Source organism: Trematomus bernacchii, unplaced genomic scaffold (genome assembly GCF_902827165.1).
Source record: "Trematomus bernacchii unplaced genomic scaffold, fTreBer1.1, whole genome shotgun sequence".
Classification (NCBI taxonomy): domain Eukaryota; kingdom Metazoa; phylum Chordata; class Actinopteri; order Perciformes; family Nototheniidae; genus Trematomus; species Trematomus bernacchii.
In genome coordinates this window covers 1,847,832-1,874,191 of record NW_022988050.1, presented here as the reverse complement: position 1 = coordinate 1,874,191, position 26,360 = coordinate 1,847,832, and the positions used below count along the sequence as shown (strand labels likewise).

Here is a 26,360-nt window from a genome sequence, read left to right as displayed (position 1 = left end):
AGTCTCTAAATAACTTATTTCACGTATATATGATATTTAGGCTCGCTGGTCTCAACGGCAATGAAAATGCACCAGGGGAGGCAGCCATAACCTCTGCCGCACTGAAGGGGGCGCACGTGAGCCCACAGGTTATTGTTGCTACTGTAATTCTACGCAGAGACGGTAGACGTAACAACAAACTAGACTTTTGAAACTACAGGAAGATAAGGAGGACTTTTACAAAAAAGTAATAGAGATTGTTGTCCAGAAGGATAGCATGGACTTCATCTTCAAGTCAAGGTAAGACCACATTTGTAATGAAAATGGGATCTTACTAAGAAAGAACAATCCAATATTTAGATTTTGGGTATCCTTTTGTTGAACGGTCTGTTTAAAATGAATCGAAGCATCAGACTAAAAAAGCTTTTGAAAATAACCGAATATTTCGATTAAGGTCAAAATATAATATTTGTAAATCTGACTCAGTGAGTCAGTGCCTCACCAGCCATGAACCTCACCGCACGTCACTGCTACCGACCCAAATATACCAAAAGATTTATGTAAACGACAGAAGAAGCGATCGAAATGTGTATTTCAGTCGAAGGCCACGCCCCCCACATCTGTGCACCAGTTGATCGGGAAACCAGTTAATCGGGAACAGCGGCACCTGGAGAAGAAAATACACCGCTTCCGCTTCCAGTGTTTACTCGAGTTTACAATCCGAGTGTTTCAACCATGGATGTATAATAAGAGTTTGAGCATATATTCTGAATATATACTCAAAATGTTGAAATGCTCATTCATGATGCTCTGAATTTCAGAGGATCGTACTATGTGGTTTAATGGGCATGTAAAAAGTTAACTTTAGCTTCCTTTCTCTTTTAATTCCCTCTGGAGATTTTTTATTTTATGGTGCCAGAGAAAAAACTTATTTTGGGGCCAAGAGCTGTCCCGCTGAGGTGTAAACACATGCCTTAACCTTTTTCCCAGCCACTACAGTTTATAAGAAACACTTAGATCAATCTGCGACTGTCACAAGATAAACATGCAATTTGACCGAGAGGCATTTCAGTGCAGAATACATTTATTGGGCACAATTTCCACACTGTGGATTCTTCAATCTGCTGTTGGTCTGCTGTTGACCACCTTCTCCTGGGAGATAGCCATTCTGGCACTCTGTCGTGGCACTCTGAACACTGGCTGAAGGGTTCCCTCGAGCAAGCTTCTGGCCTCCAGGGTCCAGAAGGCAAACCTTTGGCCATGCCTTTGAAACAATAAGAACAAGATGTAATCTAAAGTATTGCATAGGGAAAGGCTAAGGCATTGGTGCACAATTGATATGCATTAATAATCTCAACAGATATTGCCATCCAGAGTCTTACAGCTCTTGTTACTGATGGTCTACTGATCTGTAGATAGATAACCTAATATAACTAACAGATGTTCTATTGACATGCTACTGAGTTTGTTGAGAGATTGTAGATAATCTACAAGTGACCCTCTGGATATTTTTTATTTTATGGTGCCAGAGAAAAAACTTATTTTGGGGCCAAGAGCTGTCCCGCTGAGGTGTAAACAGAAATACTGGCTTGCAGGGTGACAGGGTCAAAGTGCATCGCCTGCAATAGCCTTCTGTAGATAAAAAACATGCAGTTCATGTGAATGTAGAGGCTGTTTGGCATTTTAGTCGCAGCTGACTTGTAGAAGGTGAAACCAGTTTTTCAGACTTCAACAATGCAAACATTTATCTTTCTTGATGTTCACATATTACACATGCTGAAAAATTTGATATTTTACATTGCTGTTTTTGAATAAGTGTTACCTCTTCTTGTACAGAAAATGCGTAGCTTTGCTGAAATAATCATAATCCTTTGTTTTATCATTTTATTTAATTGTCTATTTAGTCTACTGGAGTAGTCCAACACTTGGTTCTGCATGTTATTTTGAGTTAATCTGAAGTAAAATGCTCTTAGCAAAAAGCTATGTTTATTTAAGAGGAGTGGATACATTAACAGATATTCTCTTGAATATGAATAAGTAAATTATGACGTATGCTGGTAAGGTATACCAGCATACGTTTTCTCAGTTCTCAGCCATGTTTTCTCAGTTCTCAGCCATGGTGCGACGTGTGGCAGTGGTGGGAGCCGGCAGCTCTGGTCTGGCTTGCATCAAGATCTGCGTTGAGGAGGGCTTGGAGCCTGTTTGCTTTGAGAGCAGTGATGACATTGGCGGCTTGTGGAAATTTAAGGTGAGTGGGGGGCACCTTGAGTAGCCCACACATGAATGTAGTGACCAGTTAAAGATTGGTTTTATGATACTGTATGGCCTAAGAGCTCCCAACCTAATCTGGAATAAAATGATATTCAGTTTGAAAATAGATTGTGTGGCTTGTGTCAAAAGAATGATTGCAAACCTCAGTAAATTGTCCTTATCAAAGTTTTGTTTGTGCCAACAGGAGTCACCTGAGCCAGAGCGGTCCAGCATCTATCGCTCCTTGGTGGTGAACACCTCCAAAGAGATGATGTGTTACAGTGATTTTCCCATGCCTGCTGACTATCCAAACTACATGCACAACTCCCAGCTTCTGCAGTACTACAGGCTCTACGCTGACCACTTTGACCTGCTCAGATACATTCATTTCCAGGTCATCCTCCAGGAGTTCACTATCTTTTCACAAGTTTATACAACATACTATGTGAAGTTAAGGTTATCAATTCTTTCTTTCTTTCTTTTCTGAATGTGGTCATGCATGATACAGACCACAGTGAAGAGTGTTGCCCAGAGGCCGGATTTCTCTCTGTCAGGTCAGTGGGACATAGCGACAATTAACAAGGATGGCGAGGAGGAGAGAAACGTCTTTGATGCCGTTCTGGTGTGTTCGGGCCACTACACTCATCCGTCCTTACCCCTGTCAGGTTTTCCAGGTCTGTCCAATTCAAACATTTTACAGAATTTGATGAAAGAGCAACATTTATTTATTTTTTCATTCTTGCATATACTGTAACTGTTTTCCTTTTGCACCATCTTGTGTCTTCTCCAGGATATGAGACGTTTTCTGGCAGGTGCTTTCACAGCTGGGAATACAAAGATGCAGATGCCTGCAGAGGAAAGAGGGTGGTGGTGGTTGGCATTGGCAATTCTGGAGGAGATATTGCAGTGGAGATCAGTAGATCTGCAAAGAAGGTAAGATGGGAACAAAAGGAAAAGCTTTAATTTAGTTTGGCAGAGGAGCAGGGGATAGATGAAAACAATGTGTACTTAACTGCTATAAGATTGCACTGCACATTGTTACTTCAAAATATGTAACCCATGAATTCACATCTATTTTTTTTAATCTCTGACAGACATTTCTCAGCACACGCCAGGGGGCCTGGGTGATTGGCAGGATGTCCAGTAATGGTCTTCCTCTGGACATGACCGCTATCACCAGACTCAACAACATGCTCACACTGCTTCTGCCCAATACTTTGGTCAACTGGGCAGCAGAGAGAGCACTGAACTACAAATATGACCACAGACTGTATGGTCTGAAGCCCAAACACAGGTGCCTCATGATTCCAGTGTGAAAATGCTGTCAGCTGTGCAGACTGTTACTGTATCTAATACAATGGTGTCATTTTGAATAGAATAAAATCTTTGTAACAAGGTGTATAGGTGGTTGATTCCTTTCATTTCATTTCTTTCCCAGACTTATGGACAGAAGGTTTCTGATCAATGATGACCTCCCTGGTCGAATCCTTCTGGGAGCGCTTGCAATGAAAACCAATCTAAAAGGATTCAAAGACTCAGGAGTGGAATTTGAAGATGGCAGCGTGGAGGAGAACATTGATGCTGTGGTTTTCTGTACAGGCTATAATGGAACATTTCCATTCCTGCCTTCAGTCTTAAGTCACGGGCCTCGACGAGAACTGACATTGTACAAGTTAGTATGTTGTCGGTAGAGTTTGTATGTGTGATTTTAGTTTTTTTAAGTTTTATTAGTTGAAAATCCACACTAAAACTTAACAAACTCAGGCCCTGGGTTGTAAATGTTGTAAGATTACCTTTCATATGAGAAGATAGATAGCATTTTTAACAAAACAAAAAAAAGATCCTAATTATACTTCAATAAATAAAAATATAGAAACATTTTACAGAGCATAAGATTGAATTGTGCTTAAATTGTGCTGTTTTAAAATAACATTTTAGTTAAAAAATATGCATCCTATGAGTTATTGTGTATATATATATATATTAAAATATATTTTGTTAGTACTGCCATATATTAATATATACTTTGGTAATTTCAGGACACTGTTTCCTCCTTCTCTGGTACGACCCACACTGGCCATCATGGGTCTTTTCCAGACCAAAGAACCTGGACCAAACACGCCAATTGTGGAAATGCAGGCGCGATGGGCTGTCAAGGTCTTTACCGGTAAATTATTATGAGCTTTAAATGTAAACACACCCACTCGGGACTGAAAAGTGCAAGGTGTCAGCTGTTGTGTTTTATCTTCAAGGTTCGAGCTCTCTTCCACCTAAGGAGAAAATGCTGGAAGTCATCGAGTCTGAAAGGAAGAGGAACATGAAAAGGTAGACATCATCTTCACAATGAAGCTCATTCAAAAGAACAGGCAGATGTTCTTCCTGCACGTATAAAGTAAATCGTTTTTGAAATTTGAACCAATTTACTTGCTTTCTCAGCTATCCTTGCCCACGAACGGCAGCTCTCCAGGTAGAATACATCCCTTACCTGGATTTCATGGCAAAGGAGGTTGGTTCAGTTTATCTCGATATAAAATTGCGTTATCATTTGTATTGCACCTGTAAGACACAAACCTCATGATATACTTCCAATCACAGGTGGGTGTTCGACCAAACCTCCTGACACTACTGCTGACAGATCCTGTGCTCTGGGTGAGGGTCTTCTTTGGTCCCTGCACTCCATATCAGTATCGTCTCACGGGGCCTGGACAGTGGGCCGGGGCCCGTCAGGCGATCCTCACTCAGTGGGAGCGATTGGCTCAACCCTTCAGAACCAGAGCGGTACCGGAGAGCAGGCCGTCTGCGATTTCTCCCTGGGCGCTTGTACTTGGAGGAACAGTTGCAATGGCTTTCATTCTGTCTAAAACTGAGATAACTCCAGTGCTGTCGGGTGCTGCCCAGTTTCTGGACAGGTGCAAGATGTTTCTGAAGGACTCTGTTACACCAGACTAAAATTATCATATTTGGGTACACTGTGTAACGAATATAACCCATGTTGCAATATGATGTACAATTATAATACAGACATCGATAATATTAATATCCTAAATATTCTAAGATTCATTGAAAGAAAAAAAAGTAAATGGATCAGGGAATTTTAAGACATTTAAAAAAAAAATTATTTGGTGTTTGGCTTGCAGAAAAAGAGACAGCCTCCCTCTTTTAATGTTGTGTATGATTGGAGTATATGTAATAATATGGTGCTACACAATTGTAAAAGTAGTTGGCACTCTTCTGATAGGTGTATCTGTTTCAAAGGTCAGAGAAAACTGCAATCTACCATCAGATAGCATAGAAAAACCTAAATTGAGGCTTATTAAAAAGCAGAGAGCAGAGAGAAAATGGATTATTAAATGATTAATGTGACTAATAAAGAGCAGTTTGATTATTAAGTATTATTCTGTTGATCGATGTCATTACATTTGTTGAAAAGCACATAAGGACTTGTTTAAGACTTGTTTTGTCAAAGTAAAGGACTTGGACTTGACTTGAACTTGCCCATCCTGACTTGAGACTTGACTTGGACTTGAGCGCAAAGACTTGAGACTTGACTTGGACTTGAGCGCAAAGACTTGAGACTTGACTCGGACTTGCAAAACAATGACTTGGTCCCACCTCTGGTTGTAACCAGCGACGTGCAGTCAGTGGAGGCAGGGGAGGCAGAGCCTCACCTGTCATACTCCAATGTAACGGAAAAACAACTAAAGAAAAACGAAATAGTAATAATAATAAAATGTCTCCACTGATCTGTGTTGTAAGTGTGATTTATGTATGATTCTAATCGCTTTTTATAGTCAAAATCAGCAAATTTGCCGAACTCCGCTACGGGAGCGATGACAAGTGAGGCAGGGACGTGCTCTGCCTCTCGTAAGCCCACAGTAACTTGCTGGAGCACGGGCACTAATTTAGCGCGGGCACTTATTTTGTGAGCGCGCTCAAGCCAGTTACTGTGGGGTAAGGTGAGGCACAGATGAGATCTGCCTCACCTCAGAATGCGTCACCCCACAGAAACTGGCTGGAAAGCGGGCCCTAAGCGCATGCCTGTTACCATCTCACTGTAGGTCACCAATGTAATGTATGTAGATCCCTTTATTATATTTATCCTCGCCATCCATAGTCTCTAAATAACTTATTTCACGTATATATGATATTTAGGCTCGCTGGTCTCAACGGCAATGAAAATGCACCAGGGGAGGCAGCCATAACCTCTGCCGCACTGAAGGGGGCGCACGTGAGCCCACAGGTTATTGTTGCTACTGTAGTTCTACGCAGAGACGGTAGACGTAACAACAAACTAGACTTTTGAAACTACTGGAAGATAAGGAGGACTTTTACAAAAAAGTAATAGAGATTGTTGTCCAGAAGGATAGCATGGACTTCATCTTCAAGTCAAGGTAAGACCACATTTGTAATGAAAATGGGATCTTACTAAGAAAGAACAATCCAATATTTAGATTTTGGGTATCCTTTTGTTGAACGGTCTGTTTAAAATGAATCGAAGCATCAGACTAAAAAAGCTTTTGAAAATAACCGAATATTTCGATTAAGGTCAAAATATAATATTTGTAAATCTGACTCAGTGAGTCAGTGCCTCACCAGCCATGAACCTCACCGCACGTCACTGCAACACACACACACACACACACACACACACACACACACACACACACACACACACACACACACACACACACACACACACACACACACACACACACACTCCCCCCATAATATCACAGCTTGCCTTCTGGGGTCTTTTCTTGGCATCCTGTGACTGCAGACAGATAAGACTTTCTGCAGCGACCCGAACCTCTTTTCTTTCCTCCTCTCTCTTGCTTGATATGACTGAAGTGGGGGGTGCAGGCGTCTCTCCCCCCCCCCTTCACCCTCTTCCTCTCCAGGAGTGGAGGTGATTGATGTGCTCCGGGGGGAGAGGAGGTGAGGAGGAGCCTGGATCATCATCAGCTGTGGCACCGAGCAGAGATCTCAGAGGACACACCAAAGCAGCACCAGATGATGAAATCTCCCCCTCCAATGATCCTCATCCCCGCGGAGGATGACTGAGGGGGGGGGGGGGGGATGAGGAAGGGCTTAAGGGAGGAGCGGAGGAGGGAGACTTCTTCAAGAAATGTCTGTTTGGTTTATGTGGCAACTAAGCTGTCAAATTTCTCAGGAGACGCATTGGGCGTAATGAAAACTTACAGTAGCCGTGTGAGAACACAGATCAGTGGTTGTAACAGCGAGTCTACTCAATCACGCTGCAAAGAGAAACAGAAAAAGCACTTTACCAACCCTAATCCACTTCTTCCCTCTCTTAGCTATTCATCATTCAAGCCTCTTTTTTCCTGCTTTCACATGCAGCAATTAAACATCACAATGTATCAGGCCTCGCAGCGCAGTAGGGGGAGACGCTCGCTTTGTATCCTCGTGTAAACAAACAGTATTAATCAAATAGCGATTGTGTGAGGATCTCTGGTCTTTTTGGAAGCGGCACATCTCATATCTTAGCAGCCGAGGATTTGTTTTGTTACTCGGCGAAGGAGTCCCATTAGGACTTCTAATGGCTTTTCCACTCAGAGGAGTCGAGCTCATTAGTTTGGTGTCTAAAATCTGCCATTATGATTGTAATTGCCCAAGCTGTACACAGCACATTGGGAAGCAATCAAAGTCACTCTTTTTCAGTTTTTGGTTGACAGTGATGCAGCAACGGCCCACATGCTGATTTAAATATACTGATTTACTTTGTGGACAAAACTTTGAATGATCTGATATTCTGAAATCTGAATTATAATGGAACCCATTATGTATTTACTCAGCAAAACTGTTTTGAGGGTAAAATATGACTTTCTAGATTGTACGCTTCAGCTGCACTGCAGGGACATTTCTGTTTAAAGCTACAATTTGAACCGTAAAGGAATAGTTTTGACATTTTTGAAACTACACTTTCCTTTTGAGCAGAAATTAAGATACAAAAATCAAAACCCCTCTCATATAAACTACATTTATAGCTTAGCATAAAGACTAAAAAACCAAGCGGGTGTCTCAGAACTTAAGTCAATACAGAAGTGCCTTAAATCTGTGTTATTGATATGACCAGCAATCTGACTTCTATGCAAAGTCAGATTGCATAGAAGTCTACAAGAAAATTACCCTACTTCTCCCTTGAATTTTTTACCTCAGTGAACATTTTCCTGATGGGTTTATGATCTCAATCGCTAGTTACAGGTGTTGTTTAATTTAGCACATCTTTTCTTTTGTAAATTATGGTTCCATTTAGAGTAAAATATATGATAAATTAGGGAATGCTCTAGTTTGTTATTGGCAAGTTGCTACCACTGCATGAATCAGTGCATGATTGTACTAAAAACTCTTAGAGTCCACTGATTGTAGAGACATTATAATAATCCAATTAAAATATCACAGTTAACATGTTTAATTTTTCTCCATGACTTAAACCCTTTTGATTTAAAACACTTTAATACAGGCTGGGTTACAGAAGTCATCACATGGTTAATATGAAGTGGGGATGAAATGATAACACCATTCTTATTCATTGTTATTTATTTCCTGTTAGCAACATCAGCTGTACTGGAGTGTGGTGTAGTGGCCCGTGAATAATGATGGAGTACTCTTGGCACTGAACACCATGCTGAAGTGGTATTAGTGTGAGCATGAAGGGAATTACAAATGGCATTTTTAAAGATGATATACCCAGTGTAAGTGAATCATTTTATAGCAGAAGCTATTCCTCTCATTGACACGTGTGTATTTGTTGAAGTTGTCTTAAGGACCTATTATGCAAAATCCACTTCTTCACGTCTCTTCTAAATCAACATGTGTCCCCTCTGTGTAAAGAGATTCTGAAAGTTTCAGGAAAAAAGATTCTCTCACTTTTTGTCCTGATCCATTTATATAAAAACCTGTCTGAAAATGAGCCGATCAGATGTTGACCACTTTATGATGTCATAACGATTTTTTGGCTTGTGTAACCATGACATTAGCCAATCACCAACCAAGGTAGCCCCCCCCCCCCCCCACCTTATCACCTGAATCTCCTCCTAGAGCACCATTGTGTTCTTTCTAACCAAATCTCTCTCAGAGGGGCGTGGGGAGTGGCTCCTTATTTTCATCTAAAGTAACAGACAGAGAATCAGCACTTTTGAAACAGGGCTGAAACAGAGGGGATTATGGGTAATGCTGCAATGATCTGTTTGGTGTTTGGAGCCAAACACTTCAGAGGCATGTTTTATATATGTGACCCGCTCTATCGAAATCAGTCGGAAGTCGCAACGGCTCATTTCAAAATAAACGTGGATTTGCGTAAAAAACTATTTTTTCGGGGTTCGGGTGTTTTGTTTGATTTTAAATAAACAAAGTCTTGGCTTTCAGAATATGAAACTTTTATTTCCAAAATCACACGATAAATACATTTGTGAAGCTTGTGAAGGGACGATGACAGGCACCTCTCGCTCCCCTCCCCCCTCCCTCCGGCTGAAATTATGAATGTAAGGCATATAGTAATCATAGATAACACGGCAGGGTCCGTTACAGTTTGTTTTCATCTGATTTCAATTAAACAAAGTCTTGGCTTTCAGAATATTAAACTTGTTTCGGCAATTTTTTTTAGTGTTTTCCCCGGGAAACAAACACAATATACACAAACGCAAAAATACACAAACACACACACACACATACACACACACACTCGCGAGCTTCCCCCAGACCAGTAATCCAAACGGAAATATTTTCCCTCCGGACTATTTTGATCATTTGCTCCGCTAATAATCAATCAGATCGATGGATTCCAGAGAAGAGGAAACTTTGAAGGCCTTTTTCTCAAAACGATGACTCGGTGACAGTCATTATATAATGTGACATATTTTGCTTAATATTTGGAGTACAAAAACAATCTTGATATCATTAGAAAGCTAGGAATCTCCTCTTTCCAACAGTGTATACAACTCAAAATGTGTCTTCGGGTCAATGCGACTGATTTCGATAGAGCAGGTCACATATATCTGAGACCTATAATATATTGATGAAAAACAGTATAATAGGGGACCTTTAATTCACAATACAAGACTCAAAGCTGTTTTCAATGCAGTATAGTGTATGTCATCGGGTTGCAGGTGAACAGCTTTGGAAAAGAACATAAAAGTGAGCTTCAAGCGGTGAAAAGGACAGAAATAAATGAAATATGAACTACTTTCATTATTCTTTTGTCTTGTATTTAGTACTTTTTTCTTTGTACTTACTGCACTGTAACATCGCCCACTTGTTCTTTTCCATTCTCCAGTTTCCTTTAATTAGGGTCTAAGCCTATTTCCTGCTGAAATCAAATGTCCTAATCACTGGAGTGGCTGGCTGAGTGGTGTTCACATGGTTCCTGGTGTCAAATCGTATTTAGCACATCACAGCGCTGCAGAAATCAATCCCTGTGCGGTAGGGCTCGGTGAGAACCTTTCTGCTCCTGCTGCACACATTGATTCAGTGCTACCACCGAACGGCTGTCAGTGTTTCCGCACGAGGAGATCAAGGAGGGCCTGAAACAGTCAATTCCCAATGTTGGGTTTTGGATTTGAATGAACAAGGGCGTGGGTCAGTAGGCACACTAAATGACTCCTGGGACCAGTTTAATCTGGTGTTGCTTCAAAGAACATCAATCATAAGTCTGTGGCATTTGTTCACAATTCAGATGCTGCAGAGGTACAGTAGTAAAACAGTTTTACATATAAAAGTAATATAGTCTGCACTACAATTTTAGCAGCTCTTATGTTTACCATGTTAACCATTTGAGTTACTTTAGGTTAGTTTACTGCTGGTTGCTAATTCTCATCAAATCAAGGGGCAAACTCAGTGCCTTAAACATGCATTTCTTCTACTTACCAGCAGGGGGCAACTGCACAGATTGTATAGAAGTCTATGAAGATATTACCATACATTTCACTTGATTTATTACCCCATTAAACATTTTCCCAAAGAACTTATTTTTCCAATCGCTAGTTATAAGTCTTAGTCAACACAGCATGATGTTCATTTAGTAAATGATGGTCCCATTTGGAGTACAAAGTGACGATAAAACAGAGTATACTTTAGAACGGGGCTACCTTGTGATCAATTCTCTACCAAAGTGTTGTCTAGGTCGTGTCGGGTGTTGTCAATGTTTTTGTCTTACAACTTCAAATGCTTCCCAGTGTGTTTTCATTACATCAAAATAAAAGCTAAGGCTGATGGGAAGGTCATTAGTTTTAATAAAAAGTTAAGGGATGACCAAAAGCTAAGGAGGCCATGGATGATGGTCACCAAAAGTCATGGTAAGTCATCCCATATCTTTTGAGGTGTTTATATTGGGCTTACCCCATTTAGAAATCAATATGTAAAATGAAGTACCATCGACATGTCTTTGTCCAGGATACATGGATTTTTGCTCGTTAGCTTTTAAATCAAGCAGTGTTCAAACCAAATACAAACTTCACTCAGTCCATATTTTTAAAGGTTCTCTAGCATAACACTTTAAATACAATACAAAAAAAGGCTGATAACTTAATTCTGGAGTTAGTTGAAAACATATTACAGAGAATTTACAACATGTGCCAGCATGAATAAATCAGCCAACAAGTTTAATTTGAAGAAAAGTCCACCCCCCCCCCCCCCCCCCCCCCCCCCCCCCCCCCCCCCCCGACGCTCTTGCTCTTATGATCATTTCATTCCAGGAGGTATTCTGTGATGATGAAGTGTTGTAATATGCTTTATTGTGCACCCGTTTTCCCGCAGCCTTAGATAATTCCCAGCTTTCCCATAACCACGTTCAACAGCAACCTCCCCATACCTGAACTTGTTGCATTGACCCAGGGGCGAAAAAAGTAGTAGTGATGGTAAAGAGCGAAGTTTTCTTACTTGTTATTCAAACACTGACTGAGGCTAACACTGCTTCCCAACTTGAATCCTCGAGCAAGTTAGTGAATTCACCTGGCGCCCCGGGTCTAAATCATTCCTCATTAGACGTGTCAAATGAAAAGCAGCAGGGTTGGAGTCAGGAAGCTCTGCTCCGGTCGATTGAGGACACTGTTGGAGGGGAAATTGGCAGCTCTGTTTCTTGGGTAATGGATTCCTCCCTCTATGATAGTCCAGTGTTGACAGGAAGAAAACAACATCATATGATTATGAGGCTTTGGTGCCAGAAGTTGCCTTGCCCTATTATTGCATTTAGTATAATCCTTCACATTAACCCACACCAGCAACTTTAAGGGTGGCAGCATCTGTTGGTTCACCATTTTGTTCCAGACTGAAATATTCAATAAATATAAGATGGATGCAATTACATTTTGTTTACAGTCTCCAGAGGACGAATCATATTTACTTTGTTGACGATTAATACAGTGGCACAGAGGTTGACTTTTTTTAAATTCTGATACGGTTCAACAACTATGAGGTTGATTGCCATGGAATTAGTTACATACATTAAAGTGGAGCTATCATGCTATATTTGAATAATATAGTGTAGGGCCATACCTATATAAGGCATATTTATACTTTTTTTTTTTCAAAATACCAAACAGATCATGCATTTTAGCCATGCCTCATTTTGCTCAATTTGACAATTTCTAGCTCTGTTTTTGCAAGGGCAGATTCAGTGAGAACAGCACCATCTACAGGCCTGGCATATGTACTACAGCATCTCCAACGCTTTCGAACGGCAATGGCCGTGGCTGTCTCCTCCTGATTGGTGGAGTTGGCCCAATAGCCGTAGCGCCACCGTCCTGACGTCAGGACAGTGTTCAAATCTGGATCAGTTTTTATCAGATCCGTTGCAGCCCCTTTTTTTAGAGATTTGGGTATGGAGGAAAATAGAGAGGGTTGTGTTTTCTGACACTTGGTGAGTTCCCTGGAACACCGGGGACACATATTCATGTATAAAAGACGTACAAAAGTGCATTTTGCATGATAGGTCCCCTTTAAGCTCTCTAAGAGGAGGAATTTGAACTTGCTTCAGCGATTCCTTCACTTTTATTCACAAAGGATCTACTTGTCCAGGTGGTGGTGGTGGTTGGTTTGGTGTATGATAAGATACTAGCTCAGTTTTACTAGCAAACGTTTACATTCTTACACGCCACATATAGTGATTAAGGTAAACATTAAATACAAAGGCATTGTCATTGACATAGGCATTGTCGTTGATTGTGTATAAATAGTGGACGTGGTCATTTTATGGCATCAATTGGTTTGTGGACTACAGTTTTAAAGCTATTAGTTTAGCATGTTGGCCATTGAAATCTTAGTTTTGACACAAGATGGTGGTGAAAATGTATCGAGAGCTTATCAAGAAATTCTAAAGATGACCAAAATGTTACAATGAACTTACATGAACAATACAAAAGCTGAAAAGTTCTTCATACTCTAATAGAAACAAATATAGAAAATGAGACCATACACTTGTTGATAAGATAATACATCTTACAAAAAATGTAAGAAGTAGGATCATTTTCTCATAGTCTTCTACACAATTGGACTTCTTTTTCAGTGGAGTCGCACTTTGCTGTCTGTTAGAGAGAATACAGGTTCAAGAACGTTTTGCATTGACTCTGTTTGTCGACCACTTACAGTAGAGTTGGTCTAATCCATGGAAATGTGAGTTTAAAGACTACGAAACAACAACAGATGCCCAGAATGTCTATCTTATCATCACCCAAACCAGGTGGCTGTTTTTCTTCCAGCGTGCCGGGCGGTGTTCTCCCTCTGCCTGCAGCTCCTGTAGTCCCCTCATGTCTAATAAGGCCTCTAATTGCCGACCATCATGGCATCGTCATGGACACGGCCGGCAGCCACAGAGCTGTCTCCCCCCAGCGCTGCCCTCCATCCCGAGCCAATTAAGGATTCTCCTGCTAGGATGTCCTGATCAGAGCAGGCAGAGAGCTGCTCAGCCCTGACAACTGTCCCCCCCACCCCCCCCCCTCCTCCCGTCCGTCCCAGTATCCTCAGCACTCTCCCTCTCCTCTGCGCCCAACCGCGTGATTTAATTTGTTTGGTAATATCAGGATTGGCATGTTCAGCCCAGCTTCACTCCAAAGTGAAATTGGACAAGGGCATTGGAGCCTCACCATGTAAAACCGCCTCACCTTGACAGCTGCTTGAGTGGGCAGCGGATTGCAGTGGAGAGAGGAGGAGGAGGAGGAGGAGGAAGGGGGGATGAAGGATGTACCTGAGAGGAAGGCAGACACCAATTCACTTCTCTCTTTTCCACAGGGGAGTTTAGTGTCAGAATGGGAGCCAGCTCTGGAGGCGGAAGCTCTTTAAAGTGGAGACAAAGCACCAGGTGCCGATCTGCTGCACAACAAAATGCTGGAGCTCCTCCAATCCGTCCAATCAGCTTCCAGCGAGACTCTGGCAAGACAGCTTGTCCTGTAGTGTGTGTGATAGATCTCGTGGTACTTTGTTTATTTTGTAAACTCAGATCTTCAAACTCTGCATTTGATGGTGCTGATCACAGACATGTGCACAGGCGACACATTATTCCCAATCCTCCCAAAACCCACATGCTTTCTATTGGCAAAAGTTTTAATTCTACTCTCTTTAGTTTTTTTTTCTCATTTCCTGTGACTAAAGGAAAGTCAGTTCTAAGCATTTTTACAAATGTTACAATCATTGATGTGGGATTTCGTAGTATATATACAGAAAAAGTACTTCTACTGCAAGTTGCCGAGAAAGATCCTACTTTTATGACTGTTACGGCCCGTCCACACAGCAGCGTTAAAAAATCTTGGAACGCTTCTGCCCATTCTCTTTGAATGGGGTGACGTCACTTTGCCTCACTTTTCGCCGAACTGCATTGTGGGCAGCAGAGCGGAGATTTTCAGGATTTTCAGGATTCAAAGTTGAGCAATGTTCAACTTTTGAAGCTGAGGTGGAAGCGTCAGCCAATCAAATCCTGTGTACGCAAATCTGACAGTTCAAGCGCAAGCCAATCAAACCGCGTGTATGCTGGGAGAGACATACCGCAGGTCATTTCCTCATATTCCAAAATATGGAGGAGAAATTAGCGGTAGGGAATCACCCGGTGCTTTATGACCAGTCCCTATTTACCTACCGGGATATAAACCGGAGGAGCCAGGCATGGAGGGAGGTGGCAGAGACAGTGGTATGTTTTCGCCTGTTTGGGGAGTTTATATCCAGTTTACTTCGGGCTTTTTTGCTTCGTATGTCGGGGGCGGGAGATTCATGTGATTGGTTGTTGGTGCCTTGCTCGCAAAAAATCCCCAAGCTTCAGATACGCCCATATCCAAGATTTTTTTTAACACTGCTGTGTGGACGGGCCGTTATTCAGGTATTAAGTTGGAGGCAGTTAGCATAGCTTAGCTTAAAGACTGTAATCATGGGGAAACATGGCATAACATTACATGTTACTTGTTAGACGCTTTTATCCAAAGCGACTTACATACTCAATACTGTGGGCAATCCCCACAGGAGCAACTTGGGGTGAAGTGTCTTGCCCAGGGTCACAACAACATGCTGACTGCAGTGGGGTTTGAACCTGTGACCCCCTAATCCGAACACCAACGCACAACCCACGGCACCACACGTCTCCCATGACAACACAATGTTAAGCTAAGAAAGAATCTATGTTATGTTATGGTAAGCCTTTACGCAAATTAAACATAAGCAACAGAATGTAAGGACATTAAAGTTTTATGTTCAAAAGTTTTTACGAACTACTGTGTCCCAGCACAGACAGTTGCAGAATGTTTACATTGGAGTACACCAGGTTTGAAAAACAAAAAGGGATTAAAAAATATATATTAGAGTCCCGGTTTAAGCCAACTATCCTTAAACACAAGTATGACTGATGGTAATACGTTTATGAGTATTGAAACTCATCCTAGGGGTCATAGGAGGTCACCAAATAAACATGACATTAAGTTGTTTCAGGGAAATTAGTAAGTTTAATCAACTAATACTAGTTAAACTATTAATATAAAAACATTTTCTTTGTTAGAAGAGCAGTTTATTTGTGTGTAATTCTCAGTTTTTTTTATCACTGCTGTCACACATCTGCATCATTGTGAGCTAGGCCCACCAAAGTTGACTCATGATATTACCCTCGCAGAGCAGCCCACCTGAAGAAGGTTTAATAAAAGAGTGCAGAGAGTGGAAGCCGTGTATGTGTCTGAAGTGACAGCTCGACAACCGGGCAGACAGACAAGACAACCGAGAGCCTCATTACATGTATATATGGAAAGTCCATGTCTCTGCTTCTCCACTGTGTAAAAACTGCAAAAGCTCCTGGAGCAGAAACCTGCTGAGGCAGCGAGGAGAGATGGTAAGCAGATTAGTTTTCTCTAAAAAACGTTCATGCAAGGCAGAAGATGGCCATCATATGTCACTCTGTCAAGGCCTCTGTTGATCCTGATAAATGGTGGCGGCTTGACGGACAGTGATGAAGAGCAGGAAAAATGAGTCCCTGAGCGTTTAGCTGACTCTGCTGCTTCAGGGCATCGAAAGAGCCGCAGAAAGAATTAAAAGTTGTTGGATTGAATGAAATCCTGCTGATCACCGTGTAGTTTTAGAAAGTTGAGGCACACACCCCCACACAGACAGATATCCGCTTCCACGTCAAATGAAAAGTGAGATGGCCTAGATAGGTGGATGGGGAGACAGGCAGGGTGTTAGCAGGAGCAGAAAGGAGAAAGGATCTGAGGCCAGATTCATTTCCACCTCCAGTGGAGGGAGACCACCTATTTAGCCTGTCTGCGAGAGGCCAGGCCACAGGGACGATAACAGATCACAGCCCATCAGCCGCAGGAGCTCAGATCTAACTGATGGCCTTGAGAGGAGAGCTCACGACTGCATTTCACGAACTTACGACTTCAATTTCCATATCATTAAGCTTGTCTGCGTTGGCGCATCCCTGTGCTAGTTTCCATTAATCCACAGCAATAAATAACAAATAACAGTTGTCGTAAATTTGTGTTGTGATGTAGAACAATATATGTTTTTTATGCCCATTTTGTCTGACCCAAATGTAACCTTGTTGCACCTCTGGGGGATGTTTTGATGTGTTCATAGAAACAGCATTATTCTGCTCTCTTGTTTAGTGAGTGAAAGAATGGAGGAGGAGCCACCAATCTCCAGTCTTCCCACCTCATTACCCCCACCTGGATAGGACTGCAGGGGATCCTAATTTAAGTCACTCGTTAGCACCGTCCTAATGCGTTCTGACAGCAACAAGAGAGGGGGATGAAGGTAAAAGAGAAAGATCGAAGGAGAAATAGGGCGAGGGAGGGAAAATGAGGCCGTCTTAATAGACAACTGCGGGACAGAAAACCCGGAGGAGGGGGAAGCGTATGTGCATTACAAGAACTGTTCTTATTTCTTGCTTTGATTTCCATAAAATGAGCATCATCCTAAATCATCCGAGCCCTCCGCTGTTGGCCTCGTATGCATAAACCATTAGATTCCTTTCCTAATGCACACAAACTAATGAACACAATATCAGTCCTCCACTACTGTACGCCGCAGCAGCACAACAGGAAATCAAATAAAAGCTTGTTTACCAAATAAATTCTTCTGCGCCTGTAACTTCTGCCTCTGGTTGATTGCATGTTTTTGCAGCTGCACGTTAGCTTCAAACACATCAGCATGCTGGGTAATGGATCGGAAAGGAATTATCATGGGAGTTGGGGTACATTTGACTTCTGAGAGTGAAGCGTGGTGAATTTACACCTCCAAATGGGTTCGGAACAAGGTCGGAAAGATTTTTCTGTGAAAGCAAATCCTTTTTTCTGCCTGAGATGTGGAAGGATATATCCTCCCATTACCTCATGATTGCAGGAAACAATGTTCACTTCTCGCACAAATCCCATTTTGATGCCCCCAGTGAAAATGTTTTACAAGATTTCCATATTAGGCCAGTTATCTCTCATATCTAGTCATCGAAAGTCAATGAATGTCTCTTCCACAAGACTGCTGGTAAAATACAATTGTGTGATTCATTCAAGGCGTATTTACCAAGTGGTGAATAAAGAAATTGATCCAAAATTGGGCTGAAAAGCTAGTTTTTTATTAATTATTTAGTATTTCTTTCTAAACGTACACTTGATTTTAGAGACATGTCAAAAAAGGCTGAAGTCTCAGGATGTAACAGTAGTCCAAGGTTACCTGCTGCATAACCATTATTTCTTAACATAGCCTAACCTTCGAAAATGTTCATGTTTCTGTGATTTAAAAAGTTAAGTTTGTGTCTCAGTTGGAGCAAGCGGAGCCACGAATCCTAACTCGAGACAACAAACGGAATAAGAGAGAGGGTTGGAGAGGCAGCGGATCAGCAGGATCATCTTGATAAATATGAGAAAAGTCTCCCAAACCCACTCATTAGTTCTGACCTGGTGTATCATTCTGTCTTGGCAGCCTGTCAAAGCAGAGGCAGGGAAAAGAGACGTGAGAGGAGAAGCAAAGAGATAAAGGAGAGCCGGTGACAATACGTTAGCATTTGCAGATGAAAAGAGACCTTCTGACTTTAAAGGCACTGGAAAATGAGTGTGATAAAGAGGAACGAATAAGAAAGTGTCAGGATTAATGGACCTGCAGTAGACTTTGACACTTGTTATTGTTGATAGCAAAAACTAAAAACCATGGTGCCAGGAGGTAACTGAACGTTTTTATTTAGAACAGTCTATTTTACAGACATTAACTTTTATAGAGTAAGGTTATTAGGTATGAAACGAGGAGAGAATTCATTATATTCTTCTTTTGTCAGAAAGACATGGACACAAACATTTGATTTCTACTAGGGTTTGTGAGTCAAACACACGGATTAAAGATCTGCTGGTGACTAATACACTTGAAAGTAGTATAGTTGAGGGTTGTCTAAAATAACATGTGTGAAGACTGTGAAGCACAGTGATACAAAATGTAAAGACAGTGTATCAATTTGACCTTCAGTTTCCTCTACAAATGAGTGCAATACACTGTTAAAATGACTAATAAGACAACTGAGTTTGTTGTGTATAACCAACCGAGGATGATGGATAATTTAGTTGTCTGTGTTTTTTGGTTATAATAGGTAAGTTGGTTGTTGGGAAAGTCTCCCAAAGGCTATTTTTAGTATTAAATTATGTCATATTAAACTGGGCCTACAATAGATGTAGGTAAAGTATAAACATACCATTTTATGTTGCATACAATACAAAGCTATAATCATAATACATAGCCCTAGCTAGTTATGATTGAACTAGGATTTGAATTGTTGTGTGTTAAGCTAGCCCCAGAGTTTAACATATGGAGCAGCTGGCATGGTTGAAGTTGACCAAATCTCTAGTAGTGATTGAAAAGGCCTTAAAATGTGAGAAAAAGTTAAAAGTCCTGGGAAATTATTTAAACTTTTTCTTATTTTACTTTAGCTGACTGTGCTATGCTAACTTAATGGCTTCCCTAAACGGAAATGGTTGCTAGGTAGCGGTTAAGTGACGTTCAGGATCACGACTCTCGAGAGTTTTATAAAAGGCTTGTTTATGTTGCGGAAACGCTGTTGAACTCACCCATATGTCACTTCACATCGCATCACATTCAGGTAAGCTGACATTCTTACATGTCTATAATGACGCTACATAACGTAGCTTTTTTCTCAAATCATTTTAAACGTTAAAAAAAGGTTAGCATGTTTGGTTCAGTTGCTAAAGTTGACACCCTTGCTAGCTTGTTTTGCCTGCAATTGTTAAGGTTTGTGATTCAACTCTTGCTAGTAGCAGTGCTTTCAAATGTTTGTTAGGCACTGTAGAGCCAGTGCGATACAACGTTATTGTGTGTAGCAGGCAGTGGTGTAAAGTAAGTAGATTTACTCAAGTACTGTACTTAAATGTTGAAATAGCCTACTAGTGCTTTACTTGAGTATTTCAATACTTTGCTACTTTGTGTATCTACTCCACTACAATTCAGAGGTAAACCATGTACTCATTTTACTCCACTACATTAATACCTTAAGTTACTTTGCAGATCTGGATTAATGATGTGAAATATAAACAACACTTAAATCCACCTGGAGTAAATTCACAAGCTACCCTGCAGTATACAAAGTCATTCAAACTAGCTGCACCTTTACCAGCTTTAATAACACTTTAATGATCAATCATTATAAAACATATCATATATATTATTCTGAAATGAATCAATCTGCATAATGACTATATTTTGAAGCTAATACTTTTGTACTTTTACTTTTAACAGAGTATTCCTACACTCTGGTACTTCTACTTTTAGTTAAGTACAAGATGTGAGTACTTTTTCCACAACTGGTAGCCGGTGTCAAAAACAATGAACGAGAGCCGCAAAGATACAAACTGGCTAAGGGACTTTTATACTTTTCTAACAAAGTCTCTTCAAAGTTAATGCTGCTCTGGTTAATGGACCATGACATGACATGATTAACGTTTTTTGTAGTAGTTCCACTTTAACATGAATTGTTGTATATCTGCATCTTTCTAAGACCCAATTGTCATAACTTCTGTGCATGTAAAAGGCAATTGTTCATAGATAGGTGTTCGCCATATGCTGCACCTGATTTAAATCAGACTTCCACAGAGAGGAACACATCAGCTTGTGGTCCTACTAGCTATATCATCACTGAACATGTCATAATGATCCCTTTAAAAAATTGGATTCCTGTTAGACGATTGAAATCGCAGGATTATTTGATTTTTGAGTGATATTAATTCCAGACATAATAATGTAATCAATTGTATCCTTGCTTATACACTTTTTATTTGCTTTTCCCCAGATGTTTTTTGTGATATTAATTCCAGACATGATAATCAATTGTATCCTTGCTTATACACTTTTCCCCAGATGTTTTTTGTGCGAGAAAGACATCGTTTGTTGGGCATATCAGAGATGGACATACCACAGACCATCAGAGGACGTACTGCAGAAGAGCAGAGGACTCGGAAGGTAAGCAGAGAAGCATCCTACCAGTATAGAGGAAAAATTCCCTCCTTATCTCTTCATTTCATTTTGCAGATAAGCACTGAGATCACACAACACTTAAATTAAAGGAAACAAAAACACAACTGAGTAGATAAACATTGGTTTATTTTCTTAGAGGCATGAATTGTTTATGGTTATTTTTTTCCTCACCCTGACTTTTTCCAAGGGGCAAGGGAAATAAACGTAGAAATTGATTCAGGCGTCAAGGTCAGCATAAGCAAATAAAAGGGTATTAAATGATTTGTTACTGATAAAATAATCCCGGCTATGTGTTCTGGGTAATGTAAACAGGTTTTCATGTATTTTCATTCCTCTACTTCTCCTTGTGAGGTACCCAGGTTAAGTGCTTCTGTATATCAGACCATAATGTGCTAAATAATTGCTTGGTTATCTTAGAATGCAACTCTTGAACGAAATGATAGGAACATGATTTTAGGAATAATAGGAAGCAAGGACATGACCTTCGCTTCCTCAATGATAGCTGATTCATTTGGAGCCTTTTTCTTTTCTTCTGTATTTGTGCAAATTCTAACAGGTCATTTGACAAATGAAAAGAAAAATGTCTAGGTGAATGCAGTAACATTTATAAGGGCAACTTGAAATGAGATTGCTGACCTGGTGAACTAAGTACAAACCTCCCTGGTGCAGCTAAATAAAGACTCAGTTTTGTGTCAAACGTACAACATTTGACCCTCATCTATCACTGAATGAATATCTAGGTGCAGCAGAAAGTGTGTGCTTCTTCTTTAAAATCCTGTGTGCATGATAGCGCCAACATTACCAGCTTGTTGGTTTGATCCTAATGTTGAGTTACAGTATAAAACTTTAATAAGTAAACTTTAAAATGATTATGTTCAGAGTGACATATGTTTAACGCTGATATGTCTTTCGCTTATTAGTTGCCTAACAGAAATTAGGGCTGTGCGTGCCTAGCAGCAGGTGGGATGAATATGCAGTATAAATAACTTTATATATATTTAATCTTCTCCTGCACCCTTGCATGCTGGTAATGCTTCCTCACCGATCTCTAATATAACAGATCGCTGAATAATTTTTCTCCCTGATTGGAAGTAATATTGGGAAGCCTGGAGCACAAAGATTTGAGTTTTAATTTGGTTTGCTGATGCATTCTGAGGGATAAACAAATAGATAGCGGCGTGATCTTAAACAGGCAGAGATGGATTTCCAGGTTGACTCTGTTTGTGCAGCATGCAGTTACACACTGGTAATGAGATTTCCTAAACTGAAATGATATTCCGGTACTTATCAAGATGGATAAGGAAAGCTAAATTGAAGGAATATTTAAAAATAAATGGATTAGTTATAGTTGTGTATGCTGAAGTTTAGCTACCTGCTTACGAAAGGGAATTTTCAATTGACTAAACCTGCAATTTCAGAATAGCATGGCAACATTGCTACTTGAGATTAAAAGAGTTTTGTGGGTGGTCTCTTCTTTTTAGATTGTTTTAGCCTTTCTTAAACCAAATACACAAGGCCAAAAGTAGTGGATTTTTTTCCTGCTCTAATGCTAACTGTCAATTAAAATATCAGGCAAGCTCTCAACTGTCTGTAGTTGATGAACATTAGTTTTTATTCTCAAAGAGTTTTCATTTGTAATGTTAAAAGGGGACAAAATAGTGTTTGTTTTACAATACAATACAATACAGCTTTATTTATAGAGCACTTTAAACCTCCAGACCAAAGTACAACATACACAAAGTAACACAGCTCAGCTCACACACCATAAAACAAGTACAAGTAAAAACAATAGACAATTTAAAAGCAACGCTCTAAAAGATGTTAATATGCTAAGGAGAAAAGGTGGGTCTTAAGAAGCGATTTTGTATTGTTTTCATTCATTTCCATGTGTTCTTCATTAGGTAAGCTGGCATGATAATGACTTTGTGTCTGGGACATGTAGCTCGAGCCTCATATAGAGCAAAGCCATGTAAATAGTAGCCATTAGGTGCATATTTACGACATCTTTAACAGGATCATTTTCTTTTAAATAATAAAAAGGTAAGCCAAAGACATAGTTTCCAGACACACGTTAGCTTACAGTAACTAGCTAGCTCATCTGCTTGTAACAGTTGTCGGTACCACTTTACAATAAGACTACCCTTATAAAGGGTTTACCAATAGTTTGTAATCCATTTATTAATTAGGTTGTGAACACTTTATAAATCATTAATAAGCTTTTTTAAGACATGAGATAAACAGGGCAACTGTGACCGGTTGCTTGCCAAATAGTGAGCCCACATTTATCTGTACTGCTAAGCCTTATATTGGCTACCTAGCTTACTTCGTCTTCTTCATCAGCCAGCATCCTTGGTATCTGTTGCTCACTGAGTTGATTCTTGCTAGGTAGCCAATATAAGGCTTAGTCATCTTGCCAAATAGTGAGCCTGTGTTGATGTATGAAAACTATGTTAGAACTGGTTTATAAATGGTTCTTAATGATTAATAAAGTGTTTACAACCTCATTAATAACCTAATTATAAACCCTTTATAAGGGTAGTCTTATTGTAAAGTGGTACCCAGTTGTCCTTTGAGGTGTCAAAATAGAACGTAATGTTGTGCTAACCTTTTTTCTTTCAAATGGCAAATGTGTTTTTCAAGACTGTATTGAAGGACTAGTGATACCTGTGAACTCAGTGCTTCTTCGTTTAATCTTGTCTTCAAAATTAGATTTCCATGCCACTTTAATATTATCCTGATCAGCCTCTCATTCTGCTTGTGTCCACTGTTCAGAAACACCTTTCAGGGACATTCACAGTCAATGACATGAGCCATATTCAGCTTTGTCCTTTTCCAGCGTAGCAGAGCGTGTTTCCAGCTTGTTGACCTCTGCCACTGCTTAGAAGGCGCTTTCCAGCTATTAGACTAATTTGTTCTGGGCTCCTGCAGTCCTGCACGAGGAGCAGTGAGAAATACAGTGTACCTTCACAGCATGCTTGTAATTAGCACAGATTGAAACGCTGTGTCTTAGCTACAACCTGTGCAGCGTGACAGATGCCTTGAATGATAACACAGTGTGTCTCCACGTTAGGATGCATTCACACTTAAACTCTAAGTAAACATGAAATATGAAGAGTGTTGACATTCGGTTTTATGAAAGGATATTACAGTGTGAGTGGGATCACTTAACCTTTCCATTTAACCTTTCATTCAGTCAAACGGAGGTGCAATTTAAAATGGGGTCACCCCTTGACCTTCATCTCCTGTAATAGTGTCGGTATCTCAATAAGAGGACTTGCTGGAAGATTAAATGTGTGTGTGCAGCTCGTGTTTGTGTGTGAGAACATGCACTTTCCTGTAAGGCGGGTCAATGTCAGCGGATCACCGGGAATAGCCTTCTTATCTACCTGCCGTTGCTGTTCCACTTGACACAAGGGACGGTTGTCAAATGAATCAAAGTGTAAGGGCCGCGCCACAACAAATAACCCCATTACCTTTGTGGGAGGATTGAGAGATGACTCCCATGGACTCGTACCTATTAATAATTAAAAACACTGATGCTGTTGTCACTTTTCATAAATCAAATTTAACAGTATGGCCACGGAGGGTCTGTGTGTGCCGAGAGGTCTAAGCCGCACAGGAAATGACTTCCAACACGACCTTAGCGGTTTGATGGATTGTTGTTTAACATCCCTAACAGAATTATTTTGATGAGCTTCAGACAACTGTTGTCAACAAGAATAATCTCGCCTGGTTTCTTGTGGTGAAAACTAAACTTGTTAATGTTACACTCAATAAATATGAGTCTGTTAATTAATATCAATGGCCAAAACATCGTTTGTGCAATCATTTGTTATGCTAATGTTGCGTAGCGACAAGAAGTGAGATGTTTGTTTGCCTGCAAAACGAAAACTAATATAATAAAAAACATGATATTTATAGAAACTAATTTGCTGGCCACTGTACAAGCAAGTAAGTGAATTAATGACTGACTGTGTGTGTGTGTGTGTGTGTGTGTGTGTGTGTGTGTGTGTGTGTGTGTGTGTGTGTGTGTGTGTGTGTGTGTGTGTGTGTGTGTGTGTGTGTGTGTGTGTGTGTGTGTGTGTGTGTGTGTGTGTGTGTGTGTGTGTGTGTGTGTGTGTGTGTGTGTGTGTGTGTGTGTGTGTGTGTGTGTGTGTGTGTGCGCCTCTAAAATAGCCATACAAACCTTCCTGGAGGCACTCAGCGCTATCACGAAGGACACAGAGGTGATGTACGTCACACAGTGACACCTGTGTGTCTTTGAGCCGCCTGTGTGCGACTTTGTGTGTCAAGCGGTACATTTGTGTCCGTACTTTCATGGTTAAGTGTGTGCATGTGTGCAATCACGTCCTGCTTCTGTGCTGCACGGGACCTCCTCTCTGATAAATTGTTGACAACCTGCAGTAATTACTGATCTGCGCTCTGATAGCTTCAGCCACCATGTCCGAAGAGGAGAGATAAAGCAGCGGTTTTTAAATGAAGTTGGTCAAATGTAAACATAAAACGGTTGTCCCATTTGATGATTATAGAAATCTGCTCAAACAAATTAATACTGAACTCCGGAGAAAAGAAATCGAATACTTTCCTTCGGCTGTGACTTTTAACTTTGCAATTTCTCTTCGTCTGTCCCTTTGACAGAGTTATAATGGCGCGCAGATGAAAAATAATGAATTCACTGTGCACACATGAGGCTCTGCAGCTACAGTACGCGTGATGACATTTAGATAGCATTTGTGTTTCTCCGTGGGTGACCCGTGTCAAAGAGCAAATCTTCTCTTTTCATCTCGCAGAAACTCTAATTACAGTGCAGTGAATCATGTTATTTCCTGCTATTGATATCTTCTCAGTGACTCAAGCTCACTCGATTGCACGAGGACTAGGAAATCAAGTACATTGTGTGAAACTGATGTTTAGTGTGGGGTGCCTTTCTGGTAGCATCTGTTTGCATTTTCAGACCCCATGTTTTCTTTTCAAACCATGGCTATTTTGGCAGGGTGTGATAGCTACCATGCTAACAAGCTAGCATAATGAGCTTAATTATCCCCTCGAGGCAGAGAAAACACTAATGAGGCATTCATAATGTAGTTTGGAGATGAATGAGTTCATTGTGATCCTTTCTCACTGTGCATTCACACTCCTCTAATGTGTTGTGATGAAATGTGTAAATGGTAGGTGTTAGAAGT

General features: G+C 40.6%; 1 protein-coding gene across 1 annotated transcript; it reads left to right on the top strand.

Annotated features, from left to right (window-relative positions):
• Positions 1-2,090: 2,090 nt before the first annotated feature.
• On the top strand, positions 2,091-5,178 carry LOC117473397 (dimethylaniline monooxygenase [N-oxide-forming] 2-like). Its single transcript, XM_034118965.1, has 10 exons — positions 2,091-2,227; positions 2,435-2,623; positions 2,738-2,903; positions 3,020-3,162; positions 3,324-3,523; positions 3,668-3,901; positions 4,269-4,396; positions 4,482-4,554; positions 4,666-4,735; positions 4,825-5,178. The coding sequence occupies exons 1-10, from the start codon at positions 2,096-2,098 to the stop codon at positions 5,176-5,178; spliced, it is 1,689 nt and encodes a 562-aa protein (XP_033974856.1). The 5' UTR covers positions 2,091-2,095.
• Positions 5,179-26,360: the final 21,182 nt, after the last annotated feature.

Excerpts from the sequence above, each read along its gene's own strand:
- LOC117473397 (XM_034118965.1), top strand. The coding sequence starts at position 2,096 with ATGGTGCGACGTGTGGCAGTGGTGGGAGCCGGCAGCTCTGGTCTGGCT. Across the intron at positions 3,163-3,323 it reads TCAGTAGATCTGCAAAGAAG|ACATTTCTCAGCACACGCCA; the intron begins GTAAGATGGGAA and ends AATCTCTGACAG. Across the intron at positions 3,524-3,667 it reads GGTCTGAAGCCCAAACACAG|ACTTATGGACAGAAGGTTTC; the intron begins GTGCCTCATGAT and ends TTTCTTTCCCAG.